The 23691-nt window shown below is 42.1% G+C and overlaps 2 protein-coding genes across 5 annotated transcripts in view; one reads left to right on the forward strand and one right to left on the reverse strand.

Annotated features, from left to right (window-relative positions):
- Positions 1-17858, forward strand: part of syne1b (spectrin repeat containing, nuclear envelope 1b) — a 125314-nt gene extending 107456 nt beyond the window's left edge. For 2 of the 4 annotated variants that reach the window (XM_083792259.1, XM_083792256.1), the window contains 16 exons: positions 69-256; positions 384-534; positions 753-935; positions 3476-3613; positions 4655-4846; positions 5563-5890; positions 6508-6576; positions 7372-7472; positions 7863-7989; positions 10721-10932; positions 12114-12314; positions 12555-12683; positions 13068-13280; positions 13718-13810; positions 14749-14807; positions 16525-17858. In XM_083792259.1, coding sequence (XP_083648385.1) covers positions 69-256; positions 384-534; positions 753-935; positions 3476-3613; positions 4655-4846; positions 5563-5890; positions 6508-6576; positions 7372-7472; positions 7863-7989; positions 10721-10932; positions 12114-12314; positions 12555-12683; positions 13068-13280; positions 13718-13810; positions 14749-14807; positions 16525-16783 — 2643 coding nt within the window. In that variant the 3' untranslated portion in view covers positions 16784-17858. The remainder of the gene's footprint in view (positions 1-68; positions 257-383; positions 535-752; positions 936-3475; positions 3614-4654; positions 4847-5562; positions 5891-6507; positions 6577-7371; positions 7473-7862; positions 7990-10720; positions 10933-12113; positions 12315-12554; positions 12684-13067; positions 13281-13717; positions 13811-14748; positions 14808-16524) is intronic. The other 2 variants (XM_083792257.1, XM_083792258.1) reach the window with 2 other exon arrangements.
- Positions 17859-17961: 103 nt separating this feature from the next.
- On the reverse strand, positions 17962-23637 carry ccdc170 (coiled-coil domain containing 170; the record flags this gene model as incomplete). The annotated part of the gene is made up of 8 exons (XM_083791666.1): positions 17962-18252; positions 18514-18717; positions 18964-19206; positions 20332-20505; positions 20735-20935; positions 22289-22615; positions 22833-23015; positions 23611-23637. 8 exons carry the CDS (start codon positions 23635-23637, stop codon positions 17962-17964), a joined length of 1650 nt encoding a protein of 549 aa, XP_083647792.1.
- Positions 23638-23691: the final 54 nt, after the last annotated feature.

The raw sequence follows: 23691 nt of genomic DNA on the forward strand, positions 1-23691 counted from the left end.
AAACTGTTGTTCTAACAGTAGTTGATTAGATTTGATAATTTTTGGTACTATATTGGCACTTTTCACAGGAGCTTCAGCGGGACATAGAGAAACACAGTACCGGGGTGGCATCTGTCCTGAACCTGTGTGAGGTGCTCCTGCATGACTGTGACGCCTGTGCCACCGATGCGGAATGTGACTCCATCCAGCAGGCCACCCGCAGCCTTGACCGCCGCTGGAGGAGCATCTGTGCCTTGTCTATGGATAGGAGACTCAAGTAAGAAGCGAATGCACTCAAGGAGAACAGCGATTATTACATATTAATGAACACTTTCAAACATACATAATGTTACAGTATACGGTATGTATGTACTCTGCTACACATTTGTTGTGCTCTTTGCCAGGATTGAGGAGACGTGGCGGTTATGGCAGAAGTTTTTGGATGACTTTGCACGCTTCGAGGAGTGGCTGGCCACTTCCGAGAAGACTGCTGCACTGCCAAAGTCCTCTGGAGTACTTTACACTGTAGCCAAGGAAGAGCTGAAGAAATTTGAGGTACATCCATTTCAAACCTATTTATATACCTGTAAAAGTAAGCTTGTGGACTCTACAGAAACCACCTTACATTATCCTGAGTGCATTCACTTTTTAGTATTGGATAACCCAGACAATCACTAGAAAGTTTATTTTCTAACTGCAACTGTTCCGAAGGACCATTTTGTCATTGGCATCTTGTGATAATGCTAATGCGCTTCTTTGTATGTGCACGTAAGGCCTTTCAGAGGCAGGTCCATGAAAGCCTGACTCATCTGGAACTGATCAACAAGCAGTACCGTCGTCTGGCCAGGGAAAACCGCACAGACTCTTCCTGTCGCCTGAGGGAAATGGCCCACGACGCCAATCAGCGATGGGACAACCTGCAGAAGAGAGTGGCATCCATTCTCCGCAGGCTTAAGGTATAGACCGATTCCGTAGCGGTTTCATGGTCGCAGCCTACGTATTTCCTGTAGGCGGACTCGACCTAGCTGCGAGGTTTAAACCCTCACCAGGCGCATCTCTTCCACTACAGTGAACGGCAGAGTGACTGATGTTAGTTTGCCTCAAACTTTACTCTTTTACCTGCTTTTTTACTAACACTAACATTACAAAGATGTCCAGAACATCGAGATGAACCTGTGTAGTTTATGGCTGCTCCAACAGTAGTGGCAACATAAAAAATAAATAAATACGAAATGTCAAAATATCCACCGTGGTGGCTGAGACCTGAGCCATTGAGTAATGGTTGAGACAAAGCAGTGAAAGGTCCTGAAAGATACATAATTTCAGTCTTACCCAATACCCAATCTTTCTGTTTTATGAACACAAGGCTGCTGTATTTTATACCTCATACTAAGCATTTAAAGTATGAGGTATAAAGTACAGCAGCCTTGTGTTAATAAAACAGAAATATTTGGTATTGGGTAAGACTGGCGTTATGTATCTTTCACTGCTTCGTCTCAACCATTACTCAATGGCTCTGGTCTCCGCCACCGCGGTGGATATTAGACATTCCGTTTTTCTTTTTTTTTTATGTTGCCACTACTGTTGGAGCAGCCATAAACTACACAGGTTCATCTCGATGTTCTGGGCATCTTTGTAATGTTAGTGTTAGTAAAAAGCAGGAGTAAAGTTTGAGGCAAACTAACATCAGTCACTCTGCCGTTCACTGTAGTGGAAGAGGTGCACCTGGTGAGGGTTTAAACCCGCAGCTACGTCGAGTCCGCCTAGAGGAAATACGTAGGCTGCGACCATGAGACCCACTACGGAATCGGTCTATATTAGTCTTTGTAACCACCAGGCTTGATTATTTTGGTAGTAAAGCAAGTTCAAAATTAGGAGGTGATGATTTTCTTTTCATCTCTGGCGGCTTTTAAGAATAGTTTGCAGGCAGCCCCTATACTAGTATCCTTAACAGGAGCTAATAACAATACATTATTCTTTTTTAAACAATATATTTATTGCATTTCTTTTTTTTGACAAACGGACAATACATAATACAGACAATACAATTACTTAAAATGAAAAACAAACAAAAAACAAAAACAAAACATACAATACAGTACATACATATATAAATTCAGTATAATAAAATGAGGGCACTTAGAATGGTAACAACAACAGAGTCCTTATGGCCACAAGACCAAACAGCTGCAGAGAATACGATTACACCTTTTCAGTTTCCACCATTAAATAAGATAAATCATTAACCGTAATATATTGGATAAACCGTCCCCATATCTTATCAAACATCTTCTGTTTATTCTTCAAAGTATAAGTGATTCTTTCCAGAGGAAGACACAATGATAACTCCCTAAACCACTGAGCAATACTGGGTTTGCCTATCTTTTTCCACGATAAGGCTATAGCCCTTTTGGCTTGTAGTAAACATAAATCTAGAAATCTTTGTTCGCTACTCTGAATCTTATGGCCAGGTGGGTAAAGACCTAATAGAAACAGTTTTGGGTCAAGCTCAATATCTATCGACAATATCTTCTGAACCTCCCTCCTCACTTCTTCCCAGAATTCTTTCACTCTTGGACATGCCCACAGACAATGGAAAAGTGTACCTTTGTCTTTACCACATCTGATACAAGTATCTGGAATATCTGCACTAAATGTATTTAATTTCTCTGGAGTGATATAGACCCTCATCAGCCAATTATATTGCAACAGTTTTAACCGTGTGTTACCCGTCTGGGATTGAGCATCCATACAGGCTGAGCTCCACTCTTCCAATGTCAATTCCTCTTGTAGATCAGCCTTCCATGCATTATATTTGGATTCAGAGGATTCAGGAGAGAATTCTACTAACAGAGTATAAATCAGAAATGATGCTCCTATTAAAGGGGTTTCTGATAAGCTCTTTTTCTATTATTGACAGGGGAGGGAGTGTCAGAGAATTCACCTGTTTAACCCCTATAAAGCTTCTGAGTTGTAAATACTTGAAGAAGTGTGTACGGGGTAAATTGTATTTAGCAGCTAGTTCATCAAAAGAGAGTAGATTCCCCCTTTTGTCAAAAACATCCTTCCATTGTTTAATCCCTTGCTTGGCCCATATCTTGAAGCCCCCATCCGCCCTTCCTGGGGTGAAATATTCATTTCCCCAAATTGGGCTGAATCGAAAACTGGGTTGGATATCCAAAAGATAAAGTCTGACATCCTGCCAAACTTTAATCATGTTTTTAACAATAGGATTAGCTGTATATTTTATCAGTTTTTTACTCGAATTAGAGTAAAGATATTCGGGCAGTGGGAGCTTCAAAGAGTGTGATTCAATGTTCCTCCATGTGGGGGATAATAACAATACATTTGATAATAACAAAAAAGGGTAATTATCATAAAATGGCGTTTAGTAAAATGGCGTTTAGTAGACCCAAGCCATTAAGACTAACTTGCAGATGTAGCAGTATGTGCTGTACCTGGTTCTAACTGCAGTTTCTCGTTTCTGTTCATGCAGCACTTTATTACACAGAGAGAGGAGTTCGAGACGGCCAGGGACAGTATCCTGGTGTGGCTAACAGAGATGGACCTGCAGCTCACCAACATTGAACACTTCTCTGAGTGTGACATTCAGGCCAAGATCAAACAGCTACGGGTAAGTACTGTATGCCTCTTTAAATACATTAGAAACAAACATGGGTTGAATAAACATTAGCTTTACTACTCCAGCAAGTGGAAGAAGCCTAGAAGAAAGGACCTAGAAGAAATTACCTGTCAAAAGGTTGACAATTATATTGAAATCTATGTTTAGAAGGATAGCATGTTACGTAGACAGCACTAGAATTGCATTTTATGTAGTCATATCACTTTATAGTACATATGTATCTACAGTAGTATATAGTTTATATGTATAGTTTCATTATATAGATACTCCACTGTTACGTTCTTAGCTTATGCCTGTTTCATAACTACTTATGTATGTGATATATTGCCATGCTTTTGCTTAATGTAAATCGCTCTGGATTAAGAGTGTCTGCTAAATGCCTAAATTGTAAATTGTAGCTAGGTAAGCTTAAATAACCCATAATACTGTACAATTTCTAATATGATGGGTATTCATTTAGAATAGTGATGAGGCCGCTACATCAAAGGTGTGCAGTTACAGTATTTATTTTCTAAACCTACTCAGGGATTTACCCAGGGAAACTTGCTGAGCACAGCTGCTCATTTTCAGCAACACCCTGCACACAATCAATCAACAGACATACACACATTACAATTACAATTTACAATTTAGGCATTTGGCAGACGCTCTTAATCCAGAGCGATTTACAATAAGCAAGAACAAAAAAGCATGGCAATATATCACATACATAAAACTATCATGAAACTTGCGTAAGCTAAGAACGTAACCGTGGAATATCTATATAGTGAAACTATACATATAAACTATACATACTATACTATATACTATAAAGTGCTATGATTACATTCTAGTCTACGTAACAAGCTATAAGTCTGTGTAAAATGCTATCTAAGTCTACATAAGTGCTACGGGCCATGATGGAGTCTGAAAAGGTGGGTTTAAAACCTGGGAGCTGACCAGTACAACCATAGACCTTATCTCTGCCATGGTGTACTTTCCTGTAATGTGTTGGGCACAGAGTTAATTAAAGCTCATCCGTCTATGCCTCAGGCATTCCAGCAGGAGATCTCCCTGACCACGGCAAAGATTGAGCACATCTTCCAGCACGGAGAGGCTTTGATCGAGAAGAGTGAACCCCTGGACGCTGCTGTAATCGAGGAAGAGCTGGAGGAGCTGCAGCGCTACTGTCAAGAGGTGTTTGGTCGAGTGGAGCGCTACTACAAGAAGCTCATCCGTCTGCCTGTAAGACCCCATATTAAAAGCACCACACCGATTACTCTGCATCCCACGTTCATTATGATATTTGTGTTATTGACAAAGATTCAGTGTTGATTTAAACTCTGAGTGTAAATTGACACAGAAGGTTCTGCACAACACTTTTAAGGATGTCAGGATCTTCATGAAGGTTTCCTTCTAAATGGTACTGTTTCAGGACTGAACACTAAATTAATTCCATTCTCTTGCATTGTACCTTAGTGGGGCTTTCTGTAGTCCCGTTTGCAGTCTCTAGTCATGTGGGGGAGAGGAGAACAGGCTTAGTGTCCCATTGGCCGTATAGGGCTAGTCTCCCATTGGCTTAGAGGCCAGCCAATCATGAAAATCTCACCACTACATTGCTACCACGCTGGGCAAGACCTACGCTGTAGGGTATATTGGCAGAAGTAATGACTCAAGGAAATGACGTTGATGCTTTACAAATCTGTTTACATTCATCCTCAATGAAATCTCGTATCCGGGGGAAATACATCTGATGGATGTTACGGTCCGACACTTCCACCGATACACTCTCTGCCTTAGGTTGTGACCAGGCTTTTCTCTTCACAGATGAGTAAAGTCTGATCATGCAAGCTGATAAAAAGGGTGCGGCAATCCCCAGTGCAGTGAAGGTCAGAGGTCAGGGGGCTGAACGCTTCATATGCAGATGAGTAAAGCCCACGGTGTCACACCTCTCTCCTCAGCTGACTGACGATGATACTGAGGTGTCGTTCTCGGACCGTGAGCTGGAGCTGGACGAGCACGGTGACCTGTCCAGCCTGCCGTGGAGCGAGCGCCTGGGTGACGGCTTCCTCTCACCCCTGCCCTCTTCCAGCCACTCGACCTCATTGGCAGCCCCGCTCAGGACCGAGCGCTCCGGCAGAGACACCCCGGCCAGCGTGGACTCCATCCCCCTGGAGTGGGACCACGACTACGACCTGAGCCGTGGACTGGAGAGTGCCAGCAGGGCCCTGAGAGAGCAGCAGAGCGAGGATGGGAACTTCCTCCAACGCTCCAGTTCAGCTCTGTCAGGTCAGTGCTATGCACAAACAACCTGTGCTGTTTCAGGTTGAGGGATGGACAGGGATTTTGAAGAAGGATAAGCTGCTTCATTACATGCGGGAAGTCCACAGGAATGTCTCAGGAATGTTTTGGTTTCTGAGATACTGGAAGCAGATGCAATAACTTTTTGTGTTTAAGCCTTTAAGTGTTTAAATTCTACATGGAAGGACTATAAACAGGATTTTACAGAGGCACCGATCAACTGAAACGTAATGAATCAAAAAATAAAATATGTCGTTAACTTCGGAACAGTGACATCATTTATGTTGACTCCAGAGCCATAAACACATGGCTCTGTTTAAGTGTAGTTGCAGTACAAAGATATCTTGCCTTGTTTTTGCTTATTTATAGATGCAAAGATGTTTTTCTGCATACGACAATTCCGTGAGACCTAATAGGTCTTGATAACCACTGAAAAGTATTGCTTTAAGTCACATTGTAATTTAATCTTGATGCTCAATGAGTCTAAACCCTCTGACCTGGTGTTCCTGTTTGATCATATAATCATTGCACCCTTGATCTTGCCAGTTAATTATTGTAATAATACCCCAGTGTTGAATGTATGTACTGTATAATGTTTCTTCCAGGTGTAGTGATCCCAGAGAGCCCTGAGGAATATGTTAAAATAACAGAACAAACACTGAGATCTTCCACTGGTAGGCAACAGAAATCTCCCCAGCATGCCACAAGTGTTTGGGGACTAGAAGTAACAGCCACCTATCTGAGTTTAAATCACACAATAATAATCTGCTCACTGGCTTGGTCTTTGATTTGGACTTTGATTTGTGTGTTGTTGTTTTCTCTTCATATCTCTCACATGCCGTGCGACACACAGATTGCGCAACAGCCACTGTAACAAAGCAACATGTTTCTAACATGGGGTTAGGGTCAATTCCATTTCTATTTTGTCAGTTCAAGTATTTTTACAATCCAAAAAATGGGCTGAATTGAAATGGAATTCATCCCAATTCTTCTTCTAACCTGCTTTTTCTGACTTTTTGTTTGACTTGCAGAGTGTTGTTATTTGTAGCTAACATCTTTTGAGATTTTTCACGTGCATAGTACTGTGTTTCAGATAAGCATGATGTTCACATTTGCAAGGAACACAGGACACTTTTATTTGATTGTTTTCATGTTGTGGTGGTGTTCCTACATTCTGTCGGGCCTGGGCACCCGCAGTACTGCTGGTTTTCATTCTGGTTGTATAACTTATTTCGACCTGGCCGGGACAATGGGTGAGGGCATTGGAACAGAACAGACAGGTGGAACAGAACACTAGCAGTAATCTGGCTCCCAGGGTCCCTGTGAGAACCACTGGTTTACAGCAAACATGACTTGCCTGTTCCCGGAGTTGCTGAACTGAAAACTGTGTAAACAAATTTAGATTAACCTTTATAGGCAACATTAGGTCACATTCTCCATCGTATGACCTCTTGATATTATGCCAGCAGGAGACATTGGCTCTGTGGATAGCAGCCGCTTCCACCTTCATCACTCAGACAGTCGCACCCCTACCAGCAGTACGGAGCTGGATGCGTCATACATGGGATACGTGAGTGATACTCTTTTACAACTTGGTCCATCAAAATAGCCAATGTGAAGATATTCTAAATAATCATAATTCTAGATAAAACCTATACATCCCTTATTAGGGATCAGGTTTGATCAACCCTTACAAAACCATAACTTATGTCCAAACAGTTACAGTAATTGAAATAATACAAGCTCACAACACGTCACAATATGATGCGTTGTGAGCTTGTAGCGCATCTATTTCGGCTAATTTTGTGAAAAAAGAGCAAAAGTTGTTACTCAGAAATCAAATCAGATAAAAAAATGCTTCTTGATTATCCCATTAATTGAAAAGGGAATCTATAATAAGTCCTACAAGGCAATGTGACTGAAGCTACATTATACATGTTGTATACTGACTCACCTGTAGATGCGGTTGTTGGGTGAGTGCCGTGGCAATATCGATGCAGTGAAGAGGATGGGGTTCGAGCTGAAGGAGGAAGAGGACCCTGGGTCTGGACTGGCAGACGCCAGCAGCTCAGAGTCACAAACATCAGGTACGGCTGTCATGTCATTTTGACCAGGTTGAATGAATTAAACACTTAGGCCCTCATTTATCAATCGAGTGTAAAATCTGCCACAAATTCGAGTGCAGGTTTCGTAGTACACCCACGTCTCCACGGCATTTATAAAGTGATCGCAAACAGCTGATCCTTCCTTAATTTCGTTCTCACGTTAATAAATGTCACGGCTGAATTTGATCTGGCACGCCCTAAGAAATCAAGCCTCGCCCTCGTTTTTGCGACCTGAACCACTGCTATACGATCTGGAAACCATGGTTACCGTGCCTTTCTGCCCGCCTCACCCCCCTCTCTCATACACACACACACACACACACACACAGACGCACACAAGCTGCACGCACACGCAACTTGCAAGCCCAACTAACTGGTGTGTTGTTAAATAAATAAACAACGAACACCTGCATGAATTAAATAAAGTTGTAGGCCTACCCTGTCTGTTCCCTCTCACCTCGCTTGCCTTGCTGTCATGTCCACGCACGCACGCACCTACATGACACATTAAATAAAGCTGTCTGTTTCTCCTCTCGCTTCGTTTCCCTTGCTGCCCGCCTCACCCCCCGCACACATATCGCAATTTTTCACTGTGTGTTGTTAGTTGTATATTAAATCATTAAAGTATTTTTAATTTAATATACAACAAGATATATTAGTGAACGAAAACCTGAACCTGTGAACCATAATTAAATAACAAATAGGCACACACACCTGCTGTTTTGCAGGTGCTCCTCCTGTCCAGTCTGTCTGTCTGTCTGTCTGTCTCTCTCTATCACAGTGGTCCGTCCGTGACCAACTGACCATGCACGTTCCGAATCCGACGTTCCGACGTTCGACAGTCTATTTAGATTGCCTCGCAGTCGTTAGTCACTGCTGTGGCCGCTGGCCGGGCTGTCAACTGTCATTATATCGAATGTGCAGCAAAAACTGTATATAGCCTCATGTGGCTGGTGGTTGCCTGGCTGGGTAATATACCTATATCTCCGATGCAGTTCCCACTTGCGCTGGGAGCCTGGCACGGTACATTTGGCATTGAGCGACGCGTCGGGTTTATTATATTGCACATACCGTAAGAAAGACATCGGCCTTCATGCTGTAGATTAGGCTACAGTAGGCTATACCACGTTGGGACTGCTGCACTATACTCTCCAACGTCCCGTCATGGAAATATTTCAGCACAGACAGCCCAAATCCTCGCATGTATGCGCTCATGCAAAACACTGTTTAAATGGCTTAAGCATCTCTTGCAACATTGTTTTTAATTGCGCGATTTTATCTCCTACTAATTTCATATGACACATGTATTCCTTAACATTTTTATTTATTTATTTTTTTACATGTAGCCCATATACATTATACATACCTTTTATATAAACATTTTAGGAGTGAATACATATATGTTTAGATGCCTGTGACAGCCTCTCAGCAGTTCAGACAAGGCTGCTCCGCTTGAAAAACAGCGTACGCCAGCTGCAGAGTAGACGTGGGTTTTGATCGTTGTCACGTTCAATTTCAAGCTTTGCCGGAAATGTTAAATGCCGAAAATGTCGGTAATTTCGGCGTGCGCCCATATTTTGGCGTACGCACGGTTGATAAATGAGGGCCTTAGGACAAAGGACCAAATATTTGCATTTAGATTTTGGTCCGTTTGGTGTTCACACTGGACTTTGTAAAGCGTACCAAATATGTAAACAAATGACACGTGGGCATATTAAGCGAACCAAATAGTGAAAAAAATAAAAGAGGTCGCATCGCAGGCTTCGTCATAACTTTGCGTGGTGGCTGCGGCGCATGCTTAAAAGAAACAGATCTACAAGCGTACATCATGTACCATACCGTACATACCATTCCGTGTCGATAACTTGTACATCTGTTATTTTTGCGCATGTGAACCTCGTACGCTGCCATTTAATTTGCGCTGCGCCTCGACATATACTGTATGCGTCTACTATTAAAATCACTAAATCAGACAGCTATAGCTGTCATATCAATAGTGATCCCCGTAAAAAAGACATGTTTTTAGAACTAATTATTAATGCAGCCTCACAACTGCCGACGCCCGACGGCTATTTTGGCTATCGTCCTGTATTTGGTCCTCTATAAAGTCCGAATGCATTCACACCAGTAACGAACCGCACCGTGGTTTGTTTGGAAGCGAACCGAGTCCGGCCTTTTTTAGCGGACCATGGTTCGGTTCTTTGATCCGCACCAGAGTTTGGATGCAAGTTCACACCAACCGAACCAAAGGGGTATAAGCGGACCATGGTTTGTTTTAAACGAACCAAACATGTCCGGTGTGAAAGTACCCTAAGTGACCCTATTCTGAGGCTAACTTTCAGCTTACATCGCATCTTGTGAGCTTGTAGTTTGGCTATTTTTAACCAAAGATTTTTGTGTGAAGCGAAAACATGAGGGGGCCTAGCATAGAGCACTCTGGTCAGTAGTACAGGGTTTAAGTGATAACTTGAATGTGCATGAATTCACCCATTCCAAAAACCAAGGTTTTGCTTTTCAGAATGAAGCCAATATGGAAAAACTGAAAACAATGCAGTTTTCATGAATGGCCCGGCAGGTGGCACTAATTTTCAAATAGAATAAAGATATTCTGATTTATATTTTGATTATATTGATTACATTGTGTATTTATACTGTGATAATATTTCCTTGGAAGTCCTTAGCAGCTGTCCCTCTTTTATTTTATGTACCCCAGGTGTGATTGAACGCTGGGAGCTGCTGCAGGCTAAGGACCTCAGCAAAGGGCTCCGCACCAAGCAGAACCAGCAGCAGTGGCAGCAGCTAAACTCTGACCTGAACAGCGTGTGGACGTGGCTCTGTCAGACCACGGAGCAACTGGAGGAACAGCGGAGGCTGGACCTCAGCACCGACCTCCAGATCATAGAGCAGCGCATCAAGAAGCTCAAGGTAACGCAATACTCATTTCATAGTGCCTCTCTTTGATAATCTTTCTTTACCGTGCTTTCCGTTTCCTCCTTAAATGTTATACGTGTCACTCAGTAGACTAATTCAGAAACGGGTCTCATGGTCGCAGCTTACGTATTTCCTTTGGGGTTTAAACCCTCACCAGGCGCATCTCTTCTACTACAGTGAACGGTAGAGTGACTGATGTTATTCTGCCTCAAACGTTACTCTTTTACCTGCTTTTTACTAACACTAACATTACAAAGATGTCCAGAACATCGAGATGAACCTGTGTAGTTTATGGCTGCTCCAACAGTAGTGGCAACATTTAAAAAAAACGGAATGTCAAAATATCCACGCGGTAGCTGAGACCAGAGCCATTGAGTAATGGTTGAGACGAAGCAGTGAAAGGTCCTGAAAGATACATAACGTCAGTCTTACCCAATACCCAATCTTTCTGTTTTATGAACACAAGGCTGCTGTACTTTATACCTCATACTAAGCATTTAAAGTATTTTTTGGGAATGTTGCCAACTTGCCACTACTGTTGGAGCAGCCATAAACTACACAGGTTCATCTCGATGTTCTGGGCATCTTTGTATTGTTAGTGTTAGTAAAAAGCAGGTAAAAGAGTAACGTTTGAGGCAGACTAACATCAGTCACTCTACCGTTCACTGTAGTAGAAGAGATGTGCCTGGTGAGGGTTTAAACCCTGCAGCTATGTCAAGTCCGCCTACAGGAAATACGTAAGCTGCGACCATGAGACCCGTTTCTGAATTCGTCTATATGCTTTCAAATTATCAGAAGTGCAACACGTGAGCAAAGTAGGGCTGTGCATAGTTGAGATATGCTGTTCATCGCTAGATGACCACAGTGTCCAAGGGAATGACTTGAGACAAGCTTAATACAATCACTCATTGTTACACAGTACTAAAGTTATGTTAATTCATAATTTAGCATGCTGCTTAGACCAAATTCAGGGAACATCTCCCAGAAAGGAGCCTTTGACGCCAAGTTTTACTGTATTCGAATTGTTACAATAAATGCTTAATCTACTTTGACGTGAGTGTTTCTGACTGAAGTGTATTATTATTGTGTATTTACAGCCATTCTGCATCTAAGCTGTATTTTGTGACACCCTATTCAGTTTCCATTTCATTAAAGACCTCTTCTGTTGTCTACAGGAGCTACAGAAGTCCTTCGACAAACGCAAAGCTATCGTTCTGTCCATTAACCTGTGCAGTGCAGAGTTTGTGCAGTCTGACACAGAGGAGTCACTGCAGCTGCAGGCCAGACTGAAAGATATGAACCACCACTGGGACAAACTGGGAAACTCACTGGAGGAGTGGAGGTCGTCACTTCAGGAAGCTCTCATGCAGTGCCATGTAAGTCAAATGTTTCACTCCAAACTGAGTTACAGTATATATGAATGTTGTTTAGTTTAGTCCAGTTTTGTTTAATTCGCAATTAAAATAATTACTCAAATGCCTACATATCTTCTCTTTGTATCGTTGATCACAGAAATGCCGTATGATTTCATAATTAAAGTTTCAGGTGTTTCATTAATTGTAGTGTTATCAAATCTTAATTGCGTAAAGTATAAGCTAATATAATGTCATTTGTAGGACTTCCATGAGATGAGTCATGGTTTGCTTTTGTGGCTGGAAAACATTGACCGCCGGAGAAATGAGATAATTCCCATCGACCCCATGCAGGACAGTGATAGTCTACATGACCATCACAAAACACTCACGGTATGAAGGGTTTTTTACAGCATGGCCCTGCTGGAGTTTAGCAATCTATCTGTCCGTCTGTGTGTCCCAAGATAGTCTCGCAAACCATTTCTTGTGCACAATGCCAGTAGGCCACAGTAGTGTTTTATTATTTGTTTGTATTGTCATAAAGTGTGTTTTGGTCCAGAGTGAGTTTCATTGTCTTACAACTGAAATGTTAAATTTTTTGTTTAATTTTTGCTTTAGATAAAAGAGATCGCAAAGCAAAGGTAGATCACAGGTGGAATCGAACTGGGGGATGTTGCTATGACGTGGTCGATGCACTAATCGATCTGCAGCTACCGGAATGACTGTCCAGCTCTAATTCTAATCCAATTCAAACTACCACCTTTTTTATTTCCACAGCAAATCCGACGGGAGCTGCTGGACTCCCAGCTGAAGGTAGCATCTCTCCAGGACATGTCACTGCAGCTGCTGGTGAACTCCCAAGGCAGCGACTGTCTGGAAGCCAAGGAGAAGGTCCACGTTATAGGGAACCGCCTCAAACTGCTGCTGAAGGAGGTGACTCGAGACCTGCGGGAACTGGCCAAGATTCTGGATATCACCAGCAGTCAACAGGTCAGAACTACTTAATACTGTATGTACTGTACTGTGTGTGTGCAGTTGGCTTGTAAATAATATGTATTTGTAAGCAATATATTTGTGAACAATTACTATTATTGTCTGTTTTTCAACTGTACAGTATTGCAGTCAGTGTAATCAGTATTGAGTTTGTGCTTGAAATGTACTGTAATTGTACTGTACTGTACTGTAATTCTGCAAACTGTTAATAAATATTTAAATCAATCAATCAAAAGCTGCTTTTGATTTGTGGGATTGTGTGTAATGCAAAGAGAACTTGAAGGAATCCTTGTTATCAATGCAGTTGCACAAAAGTACAGACTAAATGCAACATGGACATATTGTTTATTTCTCTCTCTTTCTCTCTCTCCCTCTCACACTCTCATCTCCACACCTTCTCTACCCCTCTTTATTTCTTATTCCATTTCCCTCAGGATCTGTCTTCGTGGTCATCGGCTGATGACCTGGACACCTCTGGTTCAATAAGTCCCTTGTCAGGAAGGAGCACTCCCAGTCGACGACGATCGGTAACGTATAGCTGCACATGGCACATGCACCGTCACTGAGAAGAAGGGTGTTTGGTTAACCCCCCCCACCTCCATGTAAGACAGAGCATCACCGGTGCCCCAATGCATCAGATGAAGGCCAGATTCACCTCTTCTCATCCCTCAGGAGCTCACCTCACACCTCTCCACACCTCTACTCCCCTCTTCACATGTCACACACCCACTCCTTCTGAACTCTGAACCGTTTCCCCCAGCCTTTTATTGTTCTTGCACGTTGTCTCTTCCAAGAGTGAAACCCCACCAGAGCACTGGAGAAATTATTTTTTCCCACTCTTTATTTCTTCTTTTTCTCGTTTTTTTTCTTTTGTTATTCAGTTTTAGTTTTCTGTTTCCGTCTAGTTTTCCCCACACATAGAAAATCTGCCCTATGAATTTGAGGTCCTAGTGGACTCTTTCTTTTATCTCTTCACACTCTGGTTTCCCTCTTTTCCCTGGAATGTTGGCTATTTAAAACTGCTCAAAATGCAGAATGTGGACCAAACATGAGCAAATTCTTGTTTAAATTAATCAGAAGATGAAATCTTAATATGCTCATTTTAACAAGCTTATCTCTCAGTCAATCCAAATGAGCATATTTATGCTTTTAAGATGTGCATGATGTCACAAAAAGTCTGTTACCAAGGCAAATCATACATCGTAAGGCATACATCTTAACTTTCAGTATGAGTTGGGTTCGTTGGTAACACTTCATTCAAGCACAAACACGTCACAGTAACCGTGCACTTTGGAAAGACAGTTTCCTGATAAATCACGGTTTACTATCACCAACACCTTCACATATGATTTTGTTGCTGCTCTTTATTCATTTGGGGATTTCTTTCATCGGTAGCTTTTGTCTTTATTTGCCTGGACTGAAACATACTTTCTTTCTTTTACTCCCCCCTGTTCATTGCAAACAGCAACGGGGCAAATGTAGTCTCTCACCCCCCGGACCTCCTGTGAGCGGTTCACACCACAGGTACCTTTCTGTTGGTTTCTAGAACACCCAGAAGATAATGGAACTCTACCCATGATGCACGTGGAGCCCCATCCACCCAATGGTTCACTGCTTACTAACCTTGAATCCTTGAGTCTCGTATAACTGTTTTAAATAACATTAGATCCCTAATTGTAGTTATACCATGGTTAATAGCTCATGACAATGAATTCCATCATCTTCTAAGTCTAGACACTATGTGTAGGCTAGGGGATGAGCTAGTGGTAGCCCACACATCCACCAAAAGAGATTCACAAGGAATGGTGCAAGGCCTCTTTTCTGCCAATGCCCTCGGCTGCTTAACACTGCTAACCAGAGGGCATTATCTATGTATATTGCATAAATAACTCTTGATCTAACTCTCCCTGCTGAGCAACAACTGAGCACACACCCTTTCCTTCAAATAGCCAAGCCAGTAAATGTCTGCAATGAACAATGCAAAGGCTGCAGTTTCTCTCTCTCTTGTGTGGCATTTCTTCTTTTTCTTGCTGTCCTTCTTCTATCTCACTGACTACTCACCATCCCCCCCTTGATCTGCCATTCTTGCCTCTCAGGTCTCATTTTGTCAAAAATTAGGGGGGAGGGGAGGGGGGGGGGGGGGGGGGTGTCAGGCACTTTTGCACTTTTTGCCCTGAGTTCTTAGAATTGGATTTTGGATTGGATTAAGGACGCGTTCGGAAATACCGCACCGGAGCACACTCGCCTATTAGTTTGCATTGCACAGTGCGCTCAGTGCGCTATTTCCAAACCCGCCCTTAGTGTAACCCTTAGAGAGCACACAAGGCCTCTGTGTTTGCAATGGAAGAACAAATGCAGGTGTTTGTGTTTCCCCAGTGGGTAGGTATCCGTGATCTGCACGGCAAACATTCCTCTTTTAGATTACCATATTTCCTAACCTCTTTCGTTGAAAACAGACCGTTTTTATGGAGGGTGGTGGTGTATTCAGATGGTGAACTATAATATATTTAACAAAAGTTGAGCAACGCGACTCTACCCTGATTAAATAGCTTGTTTTATTGCTATGCTACTTGTCTTGGCATGCTTTGCATTTTTCAGTGGACACAAACCTTCAACGAGAGCTTCTATGAATATCTGAATATTCAACTGCTACTTGCAGCATGCCCTTTGTCTTTTATCCTAACGCCCCTGCAAGGGAATGCTACCTCACATACATACTGTATCTGTTTTGTGATGTGTAGGATTGTATGTATGCCTGGAGATTTGCTTTGTGACTGTCTTTGTTATTGTGTTTTGCCAACCACTCTGTGTGTAAATCACCAATGTCAAATACTATGTAAACATTGCTTTCAGGAATTGCCTTGTAAATACACCAGTTTTGGCAAGCGCAGACATACAGTTCTGTAGTCGCTGGAACTGATTTATTTATTTGGACTGAAAATTGGTACAATGCACACAAACCACTGACCCACTTTTGGGGAAATGGCAATTGAATTAGAATGAATTTTGAGTGCAGCGTGCAGGTGGTTTATTAAATTGCAGTATAATTATAAAATTTCAGATAGATGAGTTTACCTTTGTAGCCACAGTAAATCGATCTCTCCGGCTGCCAGTGTATTATAATCCTGACATTGTGAGTTTGATGACTCAAATGGCCGACGGAGGGAACGTGTATGTCCTTAACTTGTTGGTGTGTTGAACTAAACCTGTTTTTTTTTTGGGGACGGTGTCATGTGACCAGGTCTCTCAGCGACGCTGGGTTCGCTTCCTCCCGTTCTGAGCGGGACACATCACGGTCCTCACCAGCTGGAAGATGGTCCCTCCTGCGACGTGTCCTCTGGGTGGCACTCCCTCTCCAGATCTTCCTGCTGCTACTGCTGGTAGGCCTGTCCTGCCTGGTGCCAATGTCTGATGGAGACTCTGGCTGTACCCGGCTCAACAACTTTGCTCGTTCCTTCTACCCAATGCTCAGCTACACCAACGGGCCGCCTCCTGTGTGAGGCGGCCCATGAATAATATCCACACAGCAAAATTCTCAGTGTTCATTTTACTCTGAGAGTCAAAGAATTTACTATAAGGGTACATTTATAGAGTTCAATGAACTCTGAGCAGAATAACTGTGTGCATCCAGAACTGCTGCAGGGGTTTTAAAACAGTTTGGGTTACTCTCGGTTTGACCTTAACAATCGATATTGGACTTTAGAGAATGGTCTGTTACTTGAGCAGGAAACACTTGAGCTCAATCTCGGTTTGTTTGTTTTGACAAATAACTGCTATCTCCAGTTAATCTCTCAATTGTGTAGCACCTAGGAACAAGTTTTTCACTGTCTTAATGCTGTATATTTCTGTGTCAATTAAGAAGCATCTTTGGTGTGAAAAACTAAAAACCGCCCTCACAAAATAAAAAAAGAAAACATGAAACCTACATTCTTTGGACACAGTGGATATTAGCAAGTTAAAGTGTTGAAGCCCCCTAGAACACATTTTGAGTATTTGTGTCAAGGATTGTTAGAGGAACTGTTGGGAAAAATTAAGCTAAGTTAAATGCAGAAATTATAGCCTGTGAATTTGCTTGTAACAACTGAAATTTTGTAATATAACATTTAATATATCTTATATTGCAATTATTTTTTTACTTGTATTTTGGCATGCCGTTCTAACCTCTGATTTTATTTACTTACATATCGCTCAGTGTGTCAGTCATCAAAGTGTTATTATTTTTAACATGAATTCCATGTTAAATCTGACTGAAGATCCATTTAAGCCAAATTGTGTGTTGCTTAAGAAGAAAGGAAACCATTCACTATGAAGATTTTGAAGACCGTACCAACATTTACAATTCAGTGCTGTATACATCGTTTTTATTTTTTTAACAAGATGAAACATGACAACATTCAGAATCATGAGGAAAGAACAGAATTACTGTATATTTTGTATGGCCCTCTCCGTCCAGTATCAAATAATATAACAGTCCTGGATTATTTAACATGATGTGTATATAATGGTCAAAATCAATATGAAATATTGTATGTACTGTATGTCTGAATATCACAAACAATGAATGCCAAATCCTTATTTTGATTTAGTCCTTTATTGATCTTTCACACACATTGTTTTATTCATTTTCATGCTTGTTCAGTGAATCATTTCAAAGCCATACAGTAGTTATAATAGTAATTTAACTTTCATGGACAGATGTTCCAACATCAGGACCAAAGGACCTAGAGGTAGAAGCATTCAAGGTGGAGGAACTGTCCGGATATGAAGATGTTGCCTGGGTTTGGGGGAGAAAGGGGAATTGGTGGGTAGGACAGTGCCACGGCAGCGCATGGTGATGAGGATGAAGGTGGTGGTGGTGTTGATGGTGAAGGAGGCTCTCTAGTAACTTGATTATTTCATAATTTGGAAGAGCCAAGGCTGTGGCATCAAGGCTTAGCATCTGCGAAACCACCCTGCGGAAGTCAAACAGCTGATGCAGGGAGAGAAACAAATAGTCTGAAATTACTTCTCTGTCCAAAATGTATAGATCCATTCACAACATCAACAAGTAAAACTTTTTAAAAAGGTGTCGGTGCCAGCCTGCAGGTGTAGGTTATGGCACGTAGATTTTGAATTCGTGTGCATAAAAATCAATATTCTACAGAGGACCATGTTGTAAAGTGTTGACCACTTGAACGTGTTCAAGCTCTAGGGCAGGCTGTACAAATACAAAAATATAATCAATCAATACCTCTCTCTCCCTCTCAGAGAGCTGAGCTAGGGTCTGCATGAGGGTGACAAGTTGCTGCTGCCATTCCTCCGCCTTCTTCTCTTGGCTCTGTAGATCTGAGCTAACTGAGCTCAAGGTCTTCTCTACTTCTGCCTTCCCTTCCACCATGTCCTCCAGCATTTTACTCTGCTCCTGCATGGCCTGACTCTGTTCCATGACTTTAAGCTTAGCAATGTCAATGGCACAACAAGGACCAAAGAACCAGTTGTCAATGTCTGAGCAAACACTGAATCAAAAAACAACTTTATCAAGGAAGGAAAATATTTTCGCACAGGTTGTGAGTACAGTTTGTATGTTCAGTATATAATGATTAATGAATATATACTGTATAACACAAATGCATGTAAGTCATGAGGTTATTGGCCTTGTGCCTCTGGATGGAGTGTTGACCCAAACTCTTCTCCCCACTACCTTGAGCTCGTTGGTGTGGCAGAGCTGAGCCTGGAGCTCAGTGTTGCAGAATTTGGCGGCCTTCAGTTCGCCCTGGAGACGCTCCACCTTCTTCTGCAGCTTCCTGGCCTCCAGGTGAGCATCATCACGCTCCACAGCCAGAGCTGATCGGCTCCTCTTCTCCTCCTCTAGCTCTGCCACCTTCTTCCTCAGAAGTTCTGTGTGGAGCTCCTTGCCCTCCAGTCGACTTTTCTGTGCCTTTAACTATTGTTAAAATGGAGGTTGCAAATGTAAATGTATACATTTTCCGGTACTCTCCAATTTGTGTTCTTTTGATGCCATGGGATGACAGCAACTGTTGAGATGATGTTCATTTACCAGTAAGAAGACGTTTTTCGTGTTTCGTGTTTGACATGTTAACGTTGTCTTCTTTCAATGACAAAAGAGCACAACATTATTTCAACAGTTCTTGCTGTATACTATAGTATAGTCTGTAGTTGCTATCATGACATGGGATCCTTTTTACTGCCTTGATTTATCTTTTGGAAATACCCCTATATACGAGAAAATAGTTGCACCGGAACACTAACTCCTTTATTTTGAGGCATAGTGACACAGAAGCCATCACTAACACAAAATGACTTTTGTTCAAATGTGTCAATGGAGGAAGACTAAAGGCACCTTATAGACATTTATTGAGGCATCCATCAGGCAACTTTTGTGCCTTTGATCTCTGTCCATTTTGGGTCCAGCACCTGCCTCCAAACGCTTTTGGGGGATGTGTGTGACTGCTTTGAGATAAAATAGCCTGACACAATTATTCACTTAAGCCCTCAGTACTTAGTTGTACTTGTACAACAAATAGCGAAATCTCCCATCTACAAGCTCACAATGCATCACTTGTAGATCTGCTATTTTTGCTATTTTTGAACATTTTGAAAATAATGTAATTAAAAAGAATTCTACTATAATGACATGCCCAGAAGTAGGGACTCCAGATTGAAAGTGGTTAAGTAACTGTATCATTACATTACATTAAAGCTACTATAGTATCATTACAAGATGACCCAGAATATCTGTGTCTGGAAAAGGGTGGAGATTTGGTTTAGCAACACTCACCCCTCCCTCAATACTCATTGAGTGCCCTTGAGCTAGGTATTTAACCACTTTCAACGTAGTGTCTGTATTTTTGGCATGTAATCATGGGCAACAAAACATACTCTCTCCCCATGCCTTCGGCCTGGTGGAGACAAAAATAACTGAATGTGTGTAACTTAAATGTGAAGCATTCATGCTCAATAAAACAACCCTGGTTAAGGTTCCAACATTTTCAATATATCAACAGCATATCTTTGAACTATAGGTGGCAATAGGTTATATTAATAATACCTTTCGTTGCAGGCTGTAGGCTAGAGTTTGGGATTCTGCCAAAGCGGTCCCTTCCTGTTTAACAAGTTGTTCTGCTCGGGTCAGAAGTAGTTTTAGCCTCATATCAAAGCCAAGGTCCACAGCAATGCTATCAACCTTCATGGTCTCTGACAACTGTTCCAGGAACTTTTGATACTGCAAAAGGATAAGTACAGTAATACACTCTCACTCTCAGCGTTACGTTAACACTGAATTAACACTGACAATTGTACTTATAATAAATATATCGAATAGCTGTATTTACTGTGTTATTAATTCATGCACTTTTATACAATAGTCTGTGAATGTTTTTATTATTTCAAAACAAGCTGCGTATATGCCATGATTAGATCATGACCCATGGGCCTGCCGCCAGTGTACTCACATGTTGTTGGCCGTGGCTCAGTCCATCACGATGAACGTCTGCCGACAACAGCTCGCCCTCTAGCTGCTCTAGTCTCCCCCTCAGGTCCTGGACTTGCTGCTCTGCAAGCTGAGCCCTCTGCAGAGCACTGTGGTGAAGCTCTGTCTGCCTGGCCAGCTCCTCTGAGGCCTGGGACAGCCTCAGTTCCATCTCTGCCTTGGTCTGCAGGGTTAGTTTTTGGGGAATAAAATATGTAAGGCAGGGGTGTCCAAAGTGCGACCCGGGGACCGAATTTATACTCCCTCTGCTTCATACCTGAATTGTATTACCCCAACACGTTTATTTATTTATTAACCTGGGCATAATATTTGAGTATAATTTGTATAATTCCTCAGGATTCCTTGTTCCTTGTTGTCTAATTCTGAAGGCTATTTTATTACAGTGTTTGAGTGTTTTCTAATATGGCCCCCTTTGAAAAAAGTTTGGACACACCTGCTGTAAGGGATCCTCTGATGTTGGAGTTACAATGCTTAGTTTTGGCCAGCAAAGATTCATGACAATGCAAAGAGAGGCATAACTAGAAAAAGTGCCCTTCTGGGCACAGGTCTCCACCAGGATAGGAATGTGTTTTACATATGGCGGCCTCCTGGTGGCGCTATAAAGAGCAGATGTGAAAATTTCCAGGCAAAGGTTTTTCCTTGGCCTCTAGGGAGTTGGCATACAAAGTTATCCACAGATCCGTGCAGTTAGAGGTAAAAACACTTTTCAGCCAGTTATAGCGCCACCTTGAGGCTGAGTTGAAATTGTTCATGTGGCATTTCGTCCTCGGCCTAGTGGGAATGTGGGTGCACAATTTCACGGAAATCACGCGATGTGTTCATGATTTGCAGCATTTTGTTTGAAACTGAGCACTCCTGTGAACTTTGGAAGCCAATCTTAACCAATCAGGATGGAGTCTGAGAAATCTGAAAGACCGGTTTCGTTGAATGGCTCTAGAGAGACTGTGTACCAATTTGTGTGATGTTTGGACAAAATCTGTAGGTGTACTGTGCAAAAACTTGTTTTGCACAAAGTGGCCTCCTGGTGGCGCTATAACAGGCCGTTCTGGAAAGTTTGGGGCAGAGGTTCATCGTTGGCATCCAGGGAGTGTGTGTGCAAAATTTGGCATCGACCGGGTTAACGGTGGCCGAGATTAGCTGCTCACGGACACACACACACACACACACACACACACGGACGGACGGACACACGGACGGACGGACGGAGTGCAAAACATACTCTCCCCCCATGCCTTCGGCCTCGTGGAGACAATAATCAGTCCCTAAACACAATGCCATGTAATAACCCCACCTTGGAACCAGCTAGCATAATGTAAAACATAGTAACATAGGCTATGTAACATAGTAAAAACAACAGACAGTAATACCATTTCACTGAACTTTCATCACTAAGGGAGCTGCTGATTTTAGAGTGGATCAATGCCTCTCTGACTATTATTATGGCAGAAATGCTAGTTTATGTGATTGTATTTTTTTTTTTTTTTTTTTACAAAAGTCACTGGTTATAATATTATACCGTTTGTGATTTTCCCTCCCGTGTGCAGAGGTTTTCCAGTTTTTGCAGAATGTCCTTCTCTGTGGGGTGGGGTGGGGTGTCTCCCTCAGAATCATTGTGTAGCAGGGTGTAAACCTTCTCCATTAGTGCGAGCAGTTGCGCCCAAGCTAACTGAGTTTCATCTTGGCTTATGTGCAGCTTCCTTTCAAGTTCCTCCACCTGTTTCTCCAAACATTCAGATTGGCGCTGGGTTGCCTCGATGACACACTTGCTGGCTTCAAGTTGTTCAGTGAGGCTCTGCCTCTCCATCTCTGTGTTCTTCTTCCCCAACACCATGCCCTCAAACTCCTGAGACACACACATTGCACAATTAACCTGTTCTGTCTGGAACCCTACTGTCCCTATTCTGGGGCAAACATTTGGCGAGAATAGCAAACCTAAAAGCTTGTATAGCTTTAGGGCATGTAGATTTGTTATTTTCACTTTTTTGGTCCATTTCTGGAAATTATTATATTGTTTTCCTTTTTTATGTTCTAAATTTCAACACAGCAATGCACTGACTCACCACTTTGAGTGAATCAAGCATCTCAATACTGCTGACAGCCTTCCTCCTCTCCCAGTCCAGTTCTGTCACCAGCCTCATCACTGTCTGCCTGCTGGCTTTACATTCCACTTCATAGGACTTAATACTCTCCTCCAACACAGCCAGCCTGTTCCTCAGCCTGTCCCTCTCATAGCACTGGTCCACCTAGAACAGTGTTTTTTTCAACCATTTTCATTTCAAGGTCCATTATTCATTTGGAATTTGAGCCACGGACCACCATTTGATGACATTTAGCCTCTCAGACCCAATACTAAAGAATATGTTGTCGTTGGACGATTTTGGACGATATGCTGTATTGATGTGGTACCGTCCATAGGAGAGATAACGTTGATCAATAACAATTCTTCTACATTCTGTAGCCTAATTGTGTAGGCTTCTTGTCAATTAAGTAATGCAGATGTTTGACAATAATATAACTCTTGGGTCCATTTGGTTTCACTTTACACTCTCAGGAGTTAAAGGTCTATAAGGGTCCATTTGGTTACATCATTTAGCTGGGGACCACCTGGAACCCCCTCAAGGACCACTGGTTGAAAACCACTGACCTAGAAGTTTACACTTTACACTCAAAATAACCCTCACGTTATGTCATTATGATTATTCATGAATCATGTCAACTATTCTGAGGTGCAAGTGCACATACCAAGTTATAGGCCTAGGGTTACAATTTGTTGACCGAAACAAAATGTACCCCAATACCCAGTTACATGCATGTAAAATCGTTTTTTACATAACCTACCTCATCATGTTTTTCTGTAGCTTCCATAATTAGAGGTGGTCAAGGAAAATGCTATGGTCTTGACTCTTGTTTGAAGTCTCC

The sequence above is a fragment of the Protomyctophum parallelum genome (assembly GCF_964188405.1).
Source record: "Protomyctophum parallelum genome assembly, chromosome: 20".
NCBI classification, from domain to species: domain Eukaryota; kingdom Metazoa; phylum Chordata; class Actinopteri; order Myctophiformes; family Myctophidae; genus Protomyctophum; species Protomyctophum parallelum.